The sequence below is a fragment of the Netta rufina genome (assembly GCF_964035555.1).
Source record: "Netta rufina genome assembly, chromosome: 1".
NCBI lineage: Eukaryota > Metazoa > Chordata > Aves > Anseriformes > Anatidae > Netta > Netta rufina.
In genome coordinates, this window is record NC_140123.1 from 3,050,795 (window position 1) to 3,065,956 (window position 15,162).

At 42.7% G+C, this 15,162-nt stretch overlaps 1 protein-coding gene across 1 annotated transcript in view; it reads right to left on the reverse strand.

Annotated features, from left to right (window-relative positions):
• Window positions 1-9,417, reverse strand: part of GUCY2F (guanylate cyclase 2F, retinal) — a gene marked incomplete at both ends in the record, with an annotated part of 44,616 nt that extends 35,199 nt beyond the window's left edge. The window contains 4 exons of the mRNA XM_084305847.1: window positions 1,411-1,495; window positions 5,107-5,461; window positions 7,163-7,464; window positions 8,679-9,417. Coding sequence (XP_084161973.1) covers window positions 1,411-1,495; window positions 5,107-5,461; window positions 7,163-7,464; window positions 8,679-9,417 — 1,481 coding nt within the window. The remainder of the gene's footprint in view (window positions 1-1,410; window positions 1,496-5,106; window positions 5,462-7,162; window positions 7,465-8,678) is intronic.
• Between the last annotated feature and the right edge of the window lie 5,745 nt (window positions 9,418-15,162).

Below are 15,162 nucleotides of genomic sequence, written 5' to 3' on the forward strand. Positions count from 1 at the left end.
ATGTAGCAGATCCCTGGCAGAGCTTAGACCAGTGCTCCCACATCTGAACTCAGTCCACGCTGTGGTTTAAATTTAGTTCCAGACATGCCCTGCCCTAACATAAATCATTGTCTGAGTCACACTGGACTTTATTTTTTTTTTCTCTTTTCCCCTGCAGATGGCCATACATCTTTACTTTACGACTAAGCCTTCCCAGGCACAGTCTGGTACTTGTGGAAGAGCTTTCACGTAGAATAGGCAGAAAAAAAAAAAGTCTTTTATTTGTGTAATCATAGAGGCTGGTGGCCAAGGCATAGAGCAGGGCTTTAAGATGTGGGTGGATGGAGGCCACCTCCTCGGTGCCTGCAATTATCAAGTATTAGAAGCAGCTGTGTGTCATAAACGGGGGTGCTGCTTGAGGTGTTGCTTGTTGGGTGGCCTTACATCATATGGGTTTGGAGGAATGATTCAGGAGTGGGGAGAGAACACGTTTGAGGATGATCTGACAGGCTGAGCTGGATGGGAAATTCCAGGAGCCCTGCTCTGCTGAACCCATTGCTGCTGGATAAATATGCCTTCTCATTTCAGTCCTGTACCATGTAGGTGTCACCAATGACAGACAGATTCCTCCAGGGGAGGGTTTGGAGTAGAAGAGCACATTAGATTGTGGCTATGCTGTCCTCACAAAGATCAAGCCACCAAAGTTCATGTTGGCTCATATCCACCTTGGATATACAGTTGGGACAGAAGTGTGGTTTGTACAATTGGTGGAAGCTGTCTCTTCCTCATCAGAGCAAATCCTATGCCCAGAACAATGTATATGTAATGTGAGTGACCAGGGACCTGGACTCCAGCTCATAGCAGGGAATAAATTGGCTTGACAATAAAGAGGTGTTCTAGTTCATTGCTCCAAACCCTTTCCAGAGAGAGTCTCTCTCTCTTTCTTTCCAATGCATGGAAAAAAGGAAGAGGGTCAGCGTATGTGCTAGGTAGGTAAATCACATAGGAGACAGAAATGCAGAAAAGAATGATCTGGAATAAGAAAAAGGACATTTAAAATGGCAGCCCTCTTGTTCTCCACCCTGAAGTTCTCAAAGCAGATTCCTGTTGTTGATTTGTAGGGCATACTTTGCACTTCCAAAGAGATACTCATCTTTGTAATGCTTCAGAGACATCATCCAGTTAATCCTTCCTGCAGCAAACTACAATCTTCTTCTAAAACTGGACTGGATTAAGTGTGAAATGGCTCCACCCGAGACTGCAGAACCAGTGATCACACCACCCAAGCCTCAATCCCTTAATAAAATGAAGAGACATTTGGCTGGAGGGCAGAGACCGCAACCAAACCTGCAACACATGGCCCAAGCTGCTGGCAAGCCTCCCACAGAAGGTAAAATTAGCTCTAAATCAAATAAGTGCTGCAATTCTCACCTGATAAGATAAGCTAGGCCCACAGCACAAAGAACCAGGGCAAATATCAGCATTGCTCCCAAAATCATGATTGTAGGCTCAATCCCTGTGCAAAGAGAGGGGGAAAAATCGGTGGATTAGAAAATTGATTCATTAGAATAATAATTAAGAATTGGAATGATATTTAAATAATTAGAATAAATAAGAAAAAATAATTTGATTTAGGCAATAATATTAAAATAACAAATATAATGCCTTCAGACTACAAAGTCAAATATTAAGCTAGAAAGATGCTAGAAAACGGTTCTTATTTAATGTTAATTTGGGAATACACAATGGCTCACTGTATTTGCATGAAACTACTTTAATTTTTTACTTACATGCATGCACATTTTTCTCCTTTTTTTTTTTTTTTTTTTTTTTTTTTTTAATGAGATACAGAGTCCTGAATCAGTGGGAAAAATAGTAAATAACTGGACTCACAGACAAGAATTAAGTCGTACAGACAGCTTCTACAAAGTTCATAACTTCTGAACATTTGACCCTCTTCTCTCCAGGAACTGAAACACTGAAGAAGCTTTATCATGTGGTACCAAACTGACTGCCAGTGTGAGTCACCAGTCCATCTGGGATTTTTCATTCCCTGCTACTGATGTCTAATGCTGAAAAGAGCAGAAGAGCAGGGAGACGAGGTTGATGTCTCAATGGGCCCATTGACAGAATGTACTGGAGATGGTTTGCTCATGAGTTTATTTGCTAGGGAGCTAAGGAAAACTGACATGAATGGATGAGCTCAATTCCAGCGGGAAGAGTTTGCTGCCTCTGCCTCTTCTATCTTTGATTTATATTTACTTTATTCTCTCTGTGTTCAGAGATCCTCTAACACAAACAAGCATGCAGAAATTTGGGTTGATAAAAAGTTCATGACTCTAAGTCTCTCTTGCACCTAAGTCTCAGGGCATTTTGTGAGACATGGAGCTTCCCAGTGAAAGCTGCAGGAATTTTTGAAAAATTGCATATTTTCCAGGGGCAGACAAAACATTTTAGTCGAAATTTTCCTGCTAGATTTGTACTAATTTTCTGTTTCAGCCCAGGGCTCCAGTCCCTGATTGTCCTTATGCATATAAGTCACTCTGCTTTCATGTCTAGAGCCATGAAAAAAGAGGGACTGGATCAGCTTAGAGGCAGACTTGCAGGACACTTGGTGCTCTGCACCTGTGGTTATCTGCTGGGAAACCTATTACTGAAGAGAGAATACCCTCGAATAACTCAGTCACAGGGGCATGGGTTGGGTTTCTTGCTGCACAAAGGAGCAAATGCCTTCCCAACTAGATAGTGGTACAGTGTAGGGGTATGAAAATCCCATCTCACATCCCTGCATGGTCATCCAACAATTTCAGAGAGAATCTGTATGCCAGACCACATCGTGGTAGGAATAATGTAGAGTTTGCTGATGTTCTCTTCTGCATCCAGTTGTGTTTGGTATGGTTGTTTATTTTGTTTATTTTTGTTGTTGGTGTTTTTTTTTTTTTTTTTTTTTTTTTTTTTTTTTTTTTACCAGTGCTGTCTCCTAAGCTTCCTCAGATAGCCCCCTGTAACCCATCATGGTGAAAGGACTCTTCCACAACTGAAAAATGCCTAAGTCCCATTTCCTTCACTGAAGCAGCACCTGGTAGGCTACGTGAGACCTGGTTGAAGCACAAAATTCACTGGGATGAATGAGAGACAGTAAAAGGACAAAAGAAGTGAAAAATAAGCACCCAGATAAACAAACCTTAAGTAACAGGAGTTAGCAGAGTCAATACCAAAGATGAGAGTGCTCATGTCACCATGTAAAGCCTTTAGGAAACTCAGTCAGAACTTTGTAACTCATTAGAAGTGAAAACAAGGTTAAAATGGGCTCACCAGAATGGGCAAATTTAAGTCATACTCAAGGGACTTTGGGGGATTGTGTTGCACTCATTAAAGGGACGGTGAGAGTATGTGAAACTTCTTCTGGGATGTATAGAGGTAGGGATAAAAATGGGGAAAAGGAATCACTGGGGATGGGTTGAAGCTCAAGAATGGGGTAAGGGAGAGGATGGGATGCTGGTCATACACAAACGTGCATTTTTCTGGCTAAACACTGCACATGCTTATCACAATCTGTCCTACCATCTCCTATTCCTTTTTTTTTTTTTTTTTTTTTTTTTTTTCTCCTAGGTGAGGGTGTTCTCTATGCTGCCTGTGTGTGATGCTTGAAGGCATCAAGTCAGTTAAATCAGTGAGTAAGATAAGGGGTCTGGGAGCCTGCTGCCAGAGACGGTAGGTGTGGAAGCCGGCTCCTGGAGAGATCAAAGGGTTTGGCACCCTGGGGAGAGCCAAAGAGGCCCTGGGCCCAGCCTGGAGCCCAGGAGGTGCCCTCTGCCCCTCAGGAAGCACTGCTGGGCTGGGCGGGTGCCGGAGCCCTGGCACAGGCTGCCCAGCGAGGGGCTGGGGGCTCTTCCTTGGGGATCTCCAGACCCTTCTCTCCCTCTCTCAGCACCTTGGCAGCTTCACATCCACACCTCCTCTACCCCTAACTCCATACAAAAGCCAGACTGAGGCCTAGGTTTAGTTCCAGTCATAAAATCCAGTTTCTGAAATATCAGTAATAATAATAAACTGCCACTTCCCTGACAAATGCTTTTATGCTTTTGTAAAGGTGGGAACATAAAACCTGATCTCTCTAAAAGTCAGTGGAATCTTTCTGTAGACTGCAATGGGATGCTGAATTGCTGTACTGTTCCTAGTGACAATGAAGAATTAGATATATGGCGAGATTATATATACTTGTCGACTGCTCTAAGATCAGTATATCTCCAATCTCCATGGAGCTACTCTGACTTAAATCAGCTACAACTGAGCCAAGGGGAGTGCTTTCCTCAGCTGCTGAATGAAATATTCTGTAGAAGTGGTTAAGTTTGTTTATTTAAGTCATATCCCAGAACAGTAGGAATAAACGTGTATTATTATAAACAAATATGTCAAGTGGAAGCTAAGTATCCTACCCTGAGAATTAGGTTTCCCTGTTGACTTTAAAACTGCAGCACAGTTGCCTCAAGTTAAAAACAGTAAGTGCAACCGGTGTTCAGTCTAGCAAACCCAGGAAAATATTTCTTCAGTCTTCTTAGGTCTTCAATGACCACTTCATTTGTCTACTCCAACAGTTTGAGTAATGATTATTTTCTTTTCTTGATGAGCTCTGATGAGCCCTAACACCACATACCTAACTCTTTAAAGAAGCTGGAGTTTACCAGGGCTGATGGTGAGAGCCATGTGCAACCTAAGAACAATGTCTTCAGCACAAATCCTCTTAGTTCCCTGTCCCTCAAAAGGACAGGGACACTTTGCTGGGTGGAGCCACTGGCATATATTGGTTGCTATCTAGCATATATTACTTGCAGATGTTGACTGTTAGACCTGGAAAACTCTTTCCAGAATCCAAAAGTGGCAACTACATTATTGATCTGAAAAAACAGTAAGAGAATCTTGTGGATAAATGTAAGATCTCTGCACAGGACTCCCACTACAAGTAGTGTGAAGACCGGTCATCTTCATGGGAATTTCTTAGGTTTGGTCTTTTCTCTTTGGGGAAATCTAACTTAGTAGATAATTACACAGCGTAAGAAAAAAAGATGAAATAAATAAGAAGGGTAGGCCTGATGACATTTGACCATAATATTTTGTTTTTCTTACCTCCAGTGCAGAGAACGTCTGGATTGAACCAACAGCTGCAGTCTGCCTTGGGAGGGGCTCCACTGGGAAAGTGGATGTCCTGGCCGAGGGATGTCACATCCTCTAAAGACATGTCCAGCAAGTGGGTTGGGAAGAGCTGGCTCCCATGACCATCTGTGTCCAGTACCACATAGTTGCTCAGCCACTTCCCACAGCTGTCTGTCTCTACCCACTGGCTAAATCCAGGGAAACTGACATTTTTTGTGTGTTCTGTTATGTTAACTCCTGAGACCCAGGCTCCTTTTTTCCGAGCACTGCTTATAGCCATTGCCATGAAGTAAATGGCATCATAGATTGTCCCAAAGAGTGGAGAAACCTGAAATTACAGATAAAATTCTGGTCAGGACATACTGCTGCTAACTTCTGGTTTAACATCGACATCAGAAGATGTCCCTCTGGCTTATCTGTAAACTCAAGAATTGAGACAATAGGTTTTGTTCTCCAGGTTTGTCACAGACCTTCTGTGCAAATTCAGACTGATAGCTGGATCTAGGAGGATATATTAGAGGACTTGAATATCTTTGTTTTCCATTCAACATTAAGTCTAGGTATAAGATCTTGAAAACTTTTGGCCATCTGAAGTATCAAAAATGCTAAAGGGAGGTACTTGAACCCGTGAGCATTAAGGCTCACAGAAAAACGGGTTTGAAGAATCTTAGATTGAAGGTAGCTCTGTCCAAAACATATGTGAACATTTCTTATGGTTGCTTCCCAAAATACACTTTCAAAATATTTTTAAAATCAAGTCAAATTACTTTATGGGAAGAAGCAAGACTATGAACCTGACGTTCATCTGGCTTTTTATGACAGCCAGCCTCAAAGGATTGAGCTAAAACATCTTCCACAAATAAAAGATCACAGCAAGAGACTCGGCTCCCTACCCAGCTAGGAAAAATGTCATACTCAGGTTATCAGTCCTCTCTGTCAAAGCATTGATTATTCCTAAAACATAAAATTCACTTCCACAGAAAACCTGTCCTCTGGGGTACCAGAGCCTTTTGCATTGCTCCCCTCTGTGCCAGACTTGATTTAAGAGTCTGTACCTTTCCCTCTCCCCCCAAAAAATGGTTGTTTTTGTAGACATATGATCATTCACAGTTGGTAGTTGAAGAGAGATTATAGCCAATACACTCATTATAAAATGAGAAGTGCTGCTGGGAACTACAGAATTTGATGTCTATGGAAGGATTTGTTGACCAGATGTAGACACCTACAGTGAAGAATCCTACACTCAGTATAGTTACCCTGGGCTCTCATTGCAGTGAAGGAAAAGATATGGATGCTTAAGACATGATTCCTTTCTTTCTAAAGTAGACACCCATGCAGATCTGATAAATTGTGCCTTAAAAGTGCTTAAATTTTTGGAAGATCCTAGTGAGATTCAAAGATTAGTGCAGCTGAATCCTGCATCTCCTCACCAGCACAACAGATCTCCAATTCTAATGTCTAAAAGGTAGAACTTGACTGTGGGGTTTGGTTTGTTTTTTGTTTGTTTGTTTTTTAGATAGACATTGAGATAGTTGTTCTGGCATGTTCAAAAGAACAACTTTGACTGAAGTACTAAGAAGCACGAGGCAGCAATAATAATAAGCACTTCCACCTAGAACCATCCAGTATTTTGTTTGTTGCAGCCCCCCCAAAAATTATCAGATGTGGGAATCTTATTTTGGTGCTTTAAGCTGGGGTCACAGACTTTATCCACCTGAAGAGAGACCACTTTAGCTTGGGTTTACTGCAGTTAACTAAGTTAAACTAAATCTGAGAGCCTTGGAGACAGCCCATTTCTCTTGAATTCCCATCATGGCTCTGCAGTTGAACTGACTTAGATTGCCAGACAATCAGGAGAAATACCTTTTCCAAACAAGTGCAGACAACACCCAACCTTCACCATATTTTTCTCAAAATACAAGCACGCACAGTCTGGGTTTTCTCTCCCCTGTCCTTTCTCTGTAGTTATTGCTTGAACTACGTGTCCTGTTACCATGTCCCGGAAAAGCTCAAGAAAAAGAATATTTACCTGTGTAGCTTCCAGCTCCCTGGCTATTTCACCATTTTCTTTAGCTTCCCTGAATGCATCATAAAAAGTCCTGTTCCCAGATTCCAGTGTAATAGTCAGCACAGCATCATATGCTTCCTGGAGCTTGGTGTCATTGTCGAGGGCATAGAATGAGATATTTTGGTAAGGAAGACTGTAAAGTAAAGTGTCATATGGAATGAGGACGTATCTTCCATCCGTTAGTCCCATTTCCCGAGCTTTTGTGAGCAAGGTGGCCTGTTCCTCCCCTCCAATGAGCACAGAATGCATGCACAGAAGTATAACTGAAACACAAGGACCACAGACAGTGTTATTAATCCATTTGGGCTTTTCAAAATAAAACAGGAGGGCAATCATGATCCTATGCTGTCATTAACTGAGACGTGAGCTTTCTCTTCGTGTGCCTTGAGCTGAAGGACACCACAGAGTCATCAGCAGTGCCCAACTTCCACCCATTCATCCCATCACCAGCTATAGAGATTTTGGTTGGACACTCCTTAGGAAAGAAAGTATTCCTGACAAATGAGGAGCTGAAGTGAACAAGAGCATTTTTTCAGGTGTTTGAATTACAGGAAACAAGCAGGTACTTCTAGGCAGTGATTTGTCACGTACTATACATAGCAGGGAGCTTAAGCTGGCCAGATGAATCGTGTTTGAGAAGGGACTGGTTCTTTGTTAATGGAAGCAGCCTATCATCTCTAGCTCAAACAGAGTAGTGATGGAGATGAGATGAACCCACCCAAGGTGGTTTTGCTCTCCGTCATAGAGCTGAGCACTGATAAAACTCAAGTTATACACAACCTTCCTACCCCTTTTTGTTCGCCTTTAGCCTAAAAAGCAAATTTTATTTAAAATGCATCCTCAGCTGGATTTGCAGTGCTGATTGCAAAGATGTACATCCAGGATCAGAGCTGTGTCACAGACTTTCTGAAGGGCTTTGAACCAGGACAACAAGGCTTTTACCCATTTTCTTAAGAGAAAACAGAGCATTCTTTACTACATGCGTTGTACACCAGCAGGGATGCTTTTGTTGCTTTAGTATGCGGTGTGTAACACTGGATTTCACCCCCAAAAATTCACTGAACCCAGGTAGCAAGGACACAGCATTTCCAAAGCGTGAGATTTCTGATAATTCAAAACACCAACAATACAAAACCTTCCTACAAACCCCTCTTTACACTTGATAGGGTCAAGCTGAGACACCTATCTCTACTAAATACTGTCTTTTCACACGAGCTGGACACAGACTTTGATGCTGTAGACTACAATTTTATTCTATCTCCTTCACATACAAAATGCCCAGCATTCTTTCACATGAAACCCTGGCTCTGTTAAGGTCAGAGATAAAGTTCTGCTTGACTTAAATAACTTCAGAATTTCATTCTCTAGGTTATGTTCATGGATAACAATGCAGGCCATACCCTGGAGAAAAAAAAAAAAAAAAAAAAAAAAAAGTAAAAAGAAAAGGAGTGAGACTCAAAGCACTCAAAGTACTTACTTTTAATGCCACCAACTTTTTTGATCTTGTTCCAAGTGTCTTCAATGCCTTTTTCTCCTTTACCCATGGCTGTAACAATGCCTACAGGAAGCCCCTCGTTCCTGAGTGCACTTGCTAACTTGTTGGCTGTGTCCATCCAAACATCCTGGTTGGAAGCAATGATGCCAACGTGAGCCCAGTTAAAATATTTCATGATTGTAAACAAAACTTGGGTTGGAGAGGGCAGGGTCCTGGCAAATGCAGGGTGATGGGTGGTGGAATCCAGTTTATAATTGATGCACGTCCATGAGAAGATGGTTTTATTCCAGTTTTCCCCTAAAAGAGTAGCCACCTCACAGAAGCCAGGGTTCAGAGGGCCTACGAAAGCTGAGGAAAATTTTCCAAAGTCAATGAATCTAACCAGAGCTCTTGATGTCTCACAATCTTCTTGCAGGACCACATAATCCAATCTCTGGCCAAGGTCTAGCGAAGGGTCTTTGCTTATTCGTTCCACCGCTAACCTGGCAGCCGCATGGGGAAAGGCTTTGGAGAAGAAGGGATCACAGTCCCAGGGTCCGAGCAGTCCAATTTTAAAAATGGAACAATGCACCGGAGGGGAAACTGTGATTATTCCCAACAGCAGCCACCAGAGAGCGTGGAAAAATGTCTTGAATGAATTTCCAGTGTTGAACGTCTGCAACTTAATGTGCCTCGACAGCACCCAGAGCAAGCTGTTAGGACACGGTAGGAGAAATGACATTGTTTTACAGGCAGGGAGACCGAAGCTGAGCTCGTCAGGAAGCCAAGCAGTGCATTACCAGCTGCTGGAAGAAAAGCAGATTACATTTGCCTTCCTGTGTACGTATTTGCTCGGTGCATGTAGGTAGAGCTGAATCAGCCCAAATTATACAACAGCTCTCAAGGTGCAAGTGTATGGGGTGCCAAAAACCTGCATAGCCCCATGGATATGCACCACAAAAGCCATTGTACCACACAGAAAACCCTACCGATTGCCAGTTAAACTCCCTGTGGTCCTAAAATGCACACCTATATTAACATTTTTTAAAGTTTCGCAATATATTTTGAAACAAGCCAGTGAAGAGTGACTCTGTTTGCAGCAAAAAATGCAGCCTATGCGTACAGCATTTTTTCAGTTCTTCGAAAGATAAATCCCAAACCACATAGAAAAACACATAAATAAGAGCACAAAAAGATAAAATGCACTGAGCCAGCAACTTTTGCCACTCCCAAAACCTCAGTGAGCTGTGAAAATGAACCAAAGCCCATATACACATAAACACACGCACACAAACAGGTACTGGCCCATATATGTAGGTACTTAGAGTTGTATATGTAAATGCATATGATATTAAAATGTTCTGAAAAGGTTTTTCAAGGTCAAACTTATCTCATTTGCCAGTGTCTTTTAAACCTGGCATATGGAAAGGTTGAAATCCAGGTAGTCACAAAACAAGGGAAAAGCAGGATTATGATTGGAATTTAGCTAAGAACTGTTAAACAACTGCCATGGCAGAAGCTTTGTGTTCAAGCTTGGCGTAAAATATCTGTTTTTAAAGACTAAGAGCCATATGTTTTGGGGAGTAAAGGACCCACCCCTCACAGCCAGGCACAGAAATCCCAAACCCGCAGCAGCTCCTCCACCATCAATAGCGTCATCCCATGGCTGAGAAAATTTGCTGATCCAAACAAGTTTGTGCTCTAAAAGCAGCAGCCCCCTTACCAGCTTACCTGTTCATCACCAGAGAAGTATTTTTATCTTGGATCTTCATCCACGGAGGCTGAGTGAGCTATAAATACACCCACAGGTCCTTTATGGAGAGAGCCCTCCAGGAAAAGCCACCCACCAGCAGAGCAACATCTCACTGGTGGTGATGGATCTCCTGGGACGTGGGTCCTGCCCCAGGGAGAGGCGATGCATGGTGGGCCTCCATGCAAGTGCCCACCTCCTTCAGGCTGGGGTTTGCACAGGACCCCCCAGCTGGAGCTCTGGGACCCTCCAGCAGTCTCAAAATCTTCCTGTGCCCCCTTTGGTGAGGACCATCCTTCTCCTCCAGGGTTTCATGACTCGGGGTGCATCACCCCAAGATCTTTGGACCTCGGTGAAGGTCTTGCAGAACTCCAAGGCTGCCTTACTCCGAACTGCCTCAGTGCAAGGACTTATTCATATCTAACTCAGTAATTGTAGGGATGGCGTCTTAAGGCTCTGCCTTTGGATTAGTGGGATTTAGCTCCTGGGATCTGCCCCTTGCAGAACAGATCCTTAAGTCTCTGCACCACAGCTCCCCTTCCACCCTGAAGCAGCAGAGCCAAGAGCTTTTTCAGGCCTGGGGTAAGCAAAATATTTGATTTCAGACCCCACCATCCTGCTGATGTTTTTTTTTACAGTCCCACCTTCCTTGTTTTTCTCTAGTACCCATCATAACATACACAGAGTTTTTTACATTTGCAGCATAATATTCCTGTCTCCCTGGGCTCTTTAGATCTCTCTCTACAGCTGAAGCCCCCAGTAACCCCCTCCACATTCCCAGACACCTTCATTCCTTAGCAGACCTGGCAAAAAAACTGTCAACCTGGAAAGACCTCGAACATTACCACACCTGCCCCAGCTAGGAAGCCCCTTGCAATAATTTAGCCGAGGCCGTAGGACCAGCATTTTGTCTAGAGGGAACCATTTGTAACTCAACCTTTTAGCGGTATTAACTTGAAATATGTCATATAAATCATACAATCTCCTTGACGTGTGTTCAGTAGTAGCTTGTTCTTTGTGACTAATGATTAGGGGAAGCCACAAAGTCACTCAGATGCAGTGGGGAGAGCAGCTCTTTCCATTTGTTTTATTCATTTCCTTCCGTTCATTCATTTCCTTGCAAGGATTCAGGAAGGTTCCTGGAAATGTGCTTTACTGGGGACTGGAGCAGCTCAAGACGGTTATCAGGAATTACCAAAGTGCTTCACTTTTGGAAAGTACTTAAAAGACATCAAATGTCAGGCCTGAACTCAGAACACTGCTATGTATGCTACTCGTGCGTTAGGCTTACACGCCAGGCTCAGATCAAAGTAAAATAAAATAAAGCTTGTGCACTAGGAGTGTGATTTTTTGAACTGAGTGTAAAAGTTTAATTTATGTATATGTCTATAACCAAATATACCTATAGCTACATACATGTCTAATATGTCCCCTGTTGTCTTTATTATTATTACTATTACTATTACTATTATTTTATTCAATATTATTATATTGACAATGGTACTGCGCAGTTTAATTCCACTCAGGATCAGCAGTTTCAAAGCCTCCTGCAGTAGCTCCACTGGCTCATTTATGGGGGATGTTTATAGCATTAAAATGTCCCATGTTGGGGGAAAAAAAAAAAAGAAAGCAAAAAAAAAAAAAAGTGTGTTAAGCCCCCACTGAAAGATTAAAAAAAAATAATGATGTGGAGGTCTTTTTACTAGTGTGCTTACTCTGACATGTAACAATTTGTATTTTTACATAGCCAAGTGGGTTGAAACCTGCACCACTTTCTCCTTTTTCTTCTGCTTCTTGTTTCCCCAGTGAAAGAACAGAACTGCGTGCAATCAAATAATGCCAGTGGCAGGAGTCCACCCTCTGTATGGCAAGCTGGTTACCCCAAATAGCTCTGCCAGGTCTCTCACCCGAAAGGGCTCTGCCATGCTTGCAAAACAAGCTCAGGTCCTGGCATTGCATGATTTGTCTCAGTAAGGCAAGTCTTGCAGCTGAAGGAAAAAAAAAATGTTAATAAGATAATTTATTTGTCTAGAATTAGTGTTAAAGATCCTATGTCCCCAAAACCTTGCTTTTTCCTCGAATTTGCGGCTCATCACTGCTGCAACAACCACCTCATACAGTGTTTGTCTGTGATGTGATTTATTATTTGTATACCATTGGATTCCCAACACTTCAGTATTCACCAAAGCAAGCAAGCGATGCGTGTGCTTGTACATCCATAACATTTCCCCAGGGAAGGCTGAGGCACAGCTGTCTCGCTTTGCTTTAAATTTTCAGAGCAGAAGAGGGTGCTCTAATCTCTGCTCTGACCTCCCGCATCAGCCTGGCCAAGCAGCCTCCCAGGAGCTGCTGCGCTGAGCTCCTCAAGCGTGCTGGAAATAAAATGCATTTTGTAATGACTTCTCCCACAGGGTACTGCTGACTAAAGCTGGAAACCCTCTGCAGCCAGCAGAGAGAGGCAGGGGAAGGCTTGGCTCCCTTTCTGACTCTTCCTGCAGAAAAGTCTCCATTTCCACAGATTTTAGAGAAAATTGAGGGATGGCAACTCCGGCGTTAGCCTTTCTTCACGTCCTCCGAGCCTTAATTAAAAGCTCCAGCCTTGGAGGATCTGCCAGGTTCCCCTGTCTATTATTCCAACTGTTAATTACCGTCAACATTAAAAATATCCACCTCGTGTCTAGTGCGTCTGGCTTCTGCTTCCTGCGCCTGGCTGTCTCTCTGCCTTTGCCTGAGAAACAAAAAGCCGGGAAGCACAATAAATATCACCTCTCTGAAGGCACTTGCACACCATAATTAGCTCACATCCTAGTCATCCTCTGGGTAAAATAAATAAACAACTCCTTCAGGCTTTTGCCATAGAGCGTGCCTTTCAGGATTTCATCCCTATAGCACTCTCCACATTCATTTCAAAATTTCCCTTCTCCCTCTCTCGGATAAATTAGAAACAGCACTTGTTAGCAATCCCCCACTCTATAATGGGTGAATATAGAGCTGATAGCATCTTTTGTCACCCATTTCATTTCATTTCTCTCCACTTTAATGCTTTTGCTCACATGAGCACTGTTGCAGCATCACTGCTTGCAAGCTCGTCTCTGCTTTCCTCAGTGAAACCCCCTGCCTTGGAAGTGCGACATGAAATTTTTATTCCCAAAAGTATATAAACCCATTTTGGTTCGGTTTAAAGGACGCTTTTCAAATGTGTTTCCTAAATGAAAGGTCCAGACCAATCTGCAAGTTTTATAAATAATGTTTTTTTTTTTCTGTTTCTTTCAAGATAATGTGATACAGTTATTGAACAGCACTGGAAAAAAAAATGAGATTCCCCAGAGGCTCCACCAGAAAATGCCAAATGAGGCATTCACATCTACTATCTTATTTCGTGTTATCAATTAATCATTTTTTGTCTCTTTATGATGTGGGCACACTGACTGTGCAGCACTAGTTCTCTCCCTCAATATCACCTTTCTGTTAGCTGATACCTTGTAGGAGTTTGAGACATCACCACTTGTCTTTATCTGCCAGACTTAGGACTCCATCAGAAAATGATGTAAAGTCAAACCGACAAGATTTATCATCTCTCAACATCACTGACTGGCATTAGTTAATCTCCATCCTGTAATTTTCAATTACGAGTTCCTCTTCGTTTTGTCCTTTCTGTGACTTGGAGTGAGCTTGATGTCAACCTGATCTGACATCAGTTTCTTGGCAGGCCAGCACAGGAAGGTTTGATGTCCCACAGTTTTGACAGTTCTGTTTTTTTGGGGTGGGAGTGTCCTGCTGTGCCACATTACCCTGTTTTCAAGTTTTCACATGGAATCCCTTTCTCTCCTTTTTTTTTTTTTTTTTTTTTTTTTTTTCTCCCCAGATTATCTGCTTTGTACCAGGGCTGCTACCTGTCAGCCCCCGAGCAGTCCTGTACAGTCAGGTTCAGGTGATTTCTTTCCCCAAACGTTTCCATTTATTCGATTTTCTTGGATGCTGCTTTTGTAGCCTGTGAGATCTGAGGTCTCTGGCACTGACCTGTGTGGAATATATGACGTTGCAGGTAGTTTGGATAGTCAATATTAGAGCTGGCAGAGGCTGGCGTTATGACACCAGATGAGGTATTAATATCTGTATTTGTTTAGGCATCAAAACCCGAGTGTTTAATTTGACAACCTCATCTCCAGAAGCTCGTTACATAGCAATAAATAGAGAAACACTCCTCTTCCAGGGGAGATTTCTAAACATCTTAGATCCCTCTATGATTTGACCTAAAAAGTGGCTACTGTTCACTGCTTTCTTTACATGAGGCTAAGTGAGGCTGGACTATTTAGCAAGTTAAAATTAGGTGTTGGAGGAGATGGAGTGAGTGTCTCACGTGGTATCAACTGAAAAAGCACTTGCCCAATTAATCTAAAATGTTTTTCTTGCAGTATGGTTCAACAAGATCTGAGACATGCCTGGATCTGTGTCTGGAGACCTTAGAAATTGCCAGGAGTTTTGTCTGTAAATAAAGATACCGAGCAGGTCTGTCTCGTAGGCAGGGAAGCTGAAAGCAGGTGAGTGTTTGATATAAACCCTGCAAGCCTGGCTCTTGCAAAGGAGCCTGGAAGCCAGCCACAGCAGCTCCATGACAATGACAATTTCATTGATGGCTTTAACAGAAAACCCGAGGAGAACAGCAAACCCACCCTGTACTTGTAGAGCTCAGGAAGCCCACAGTTCCTCGGACAGTTCAGAAATAAACGCTCTCAG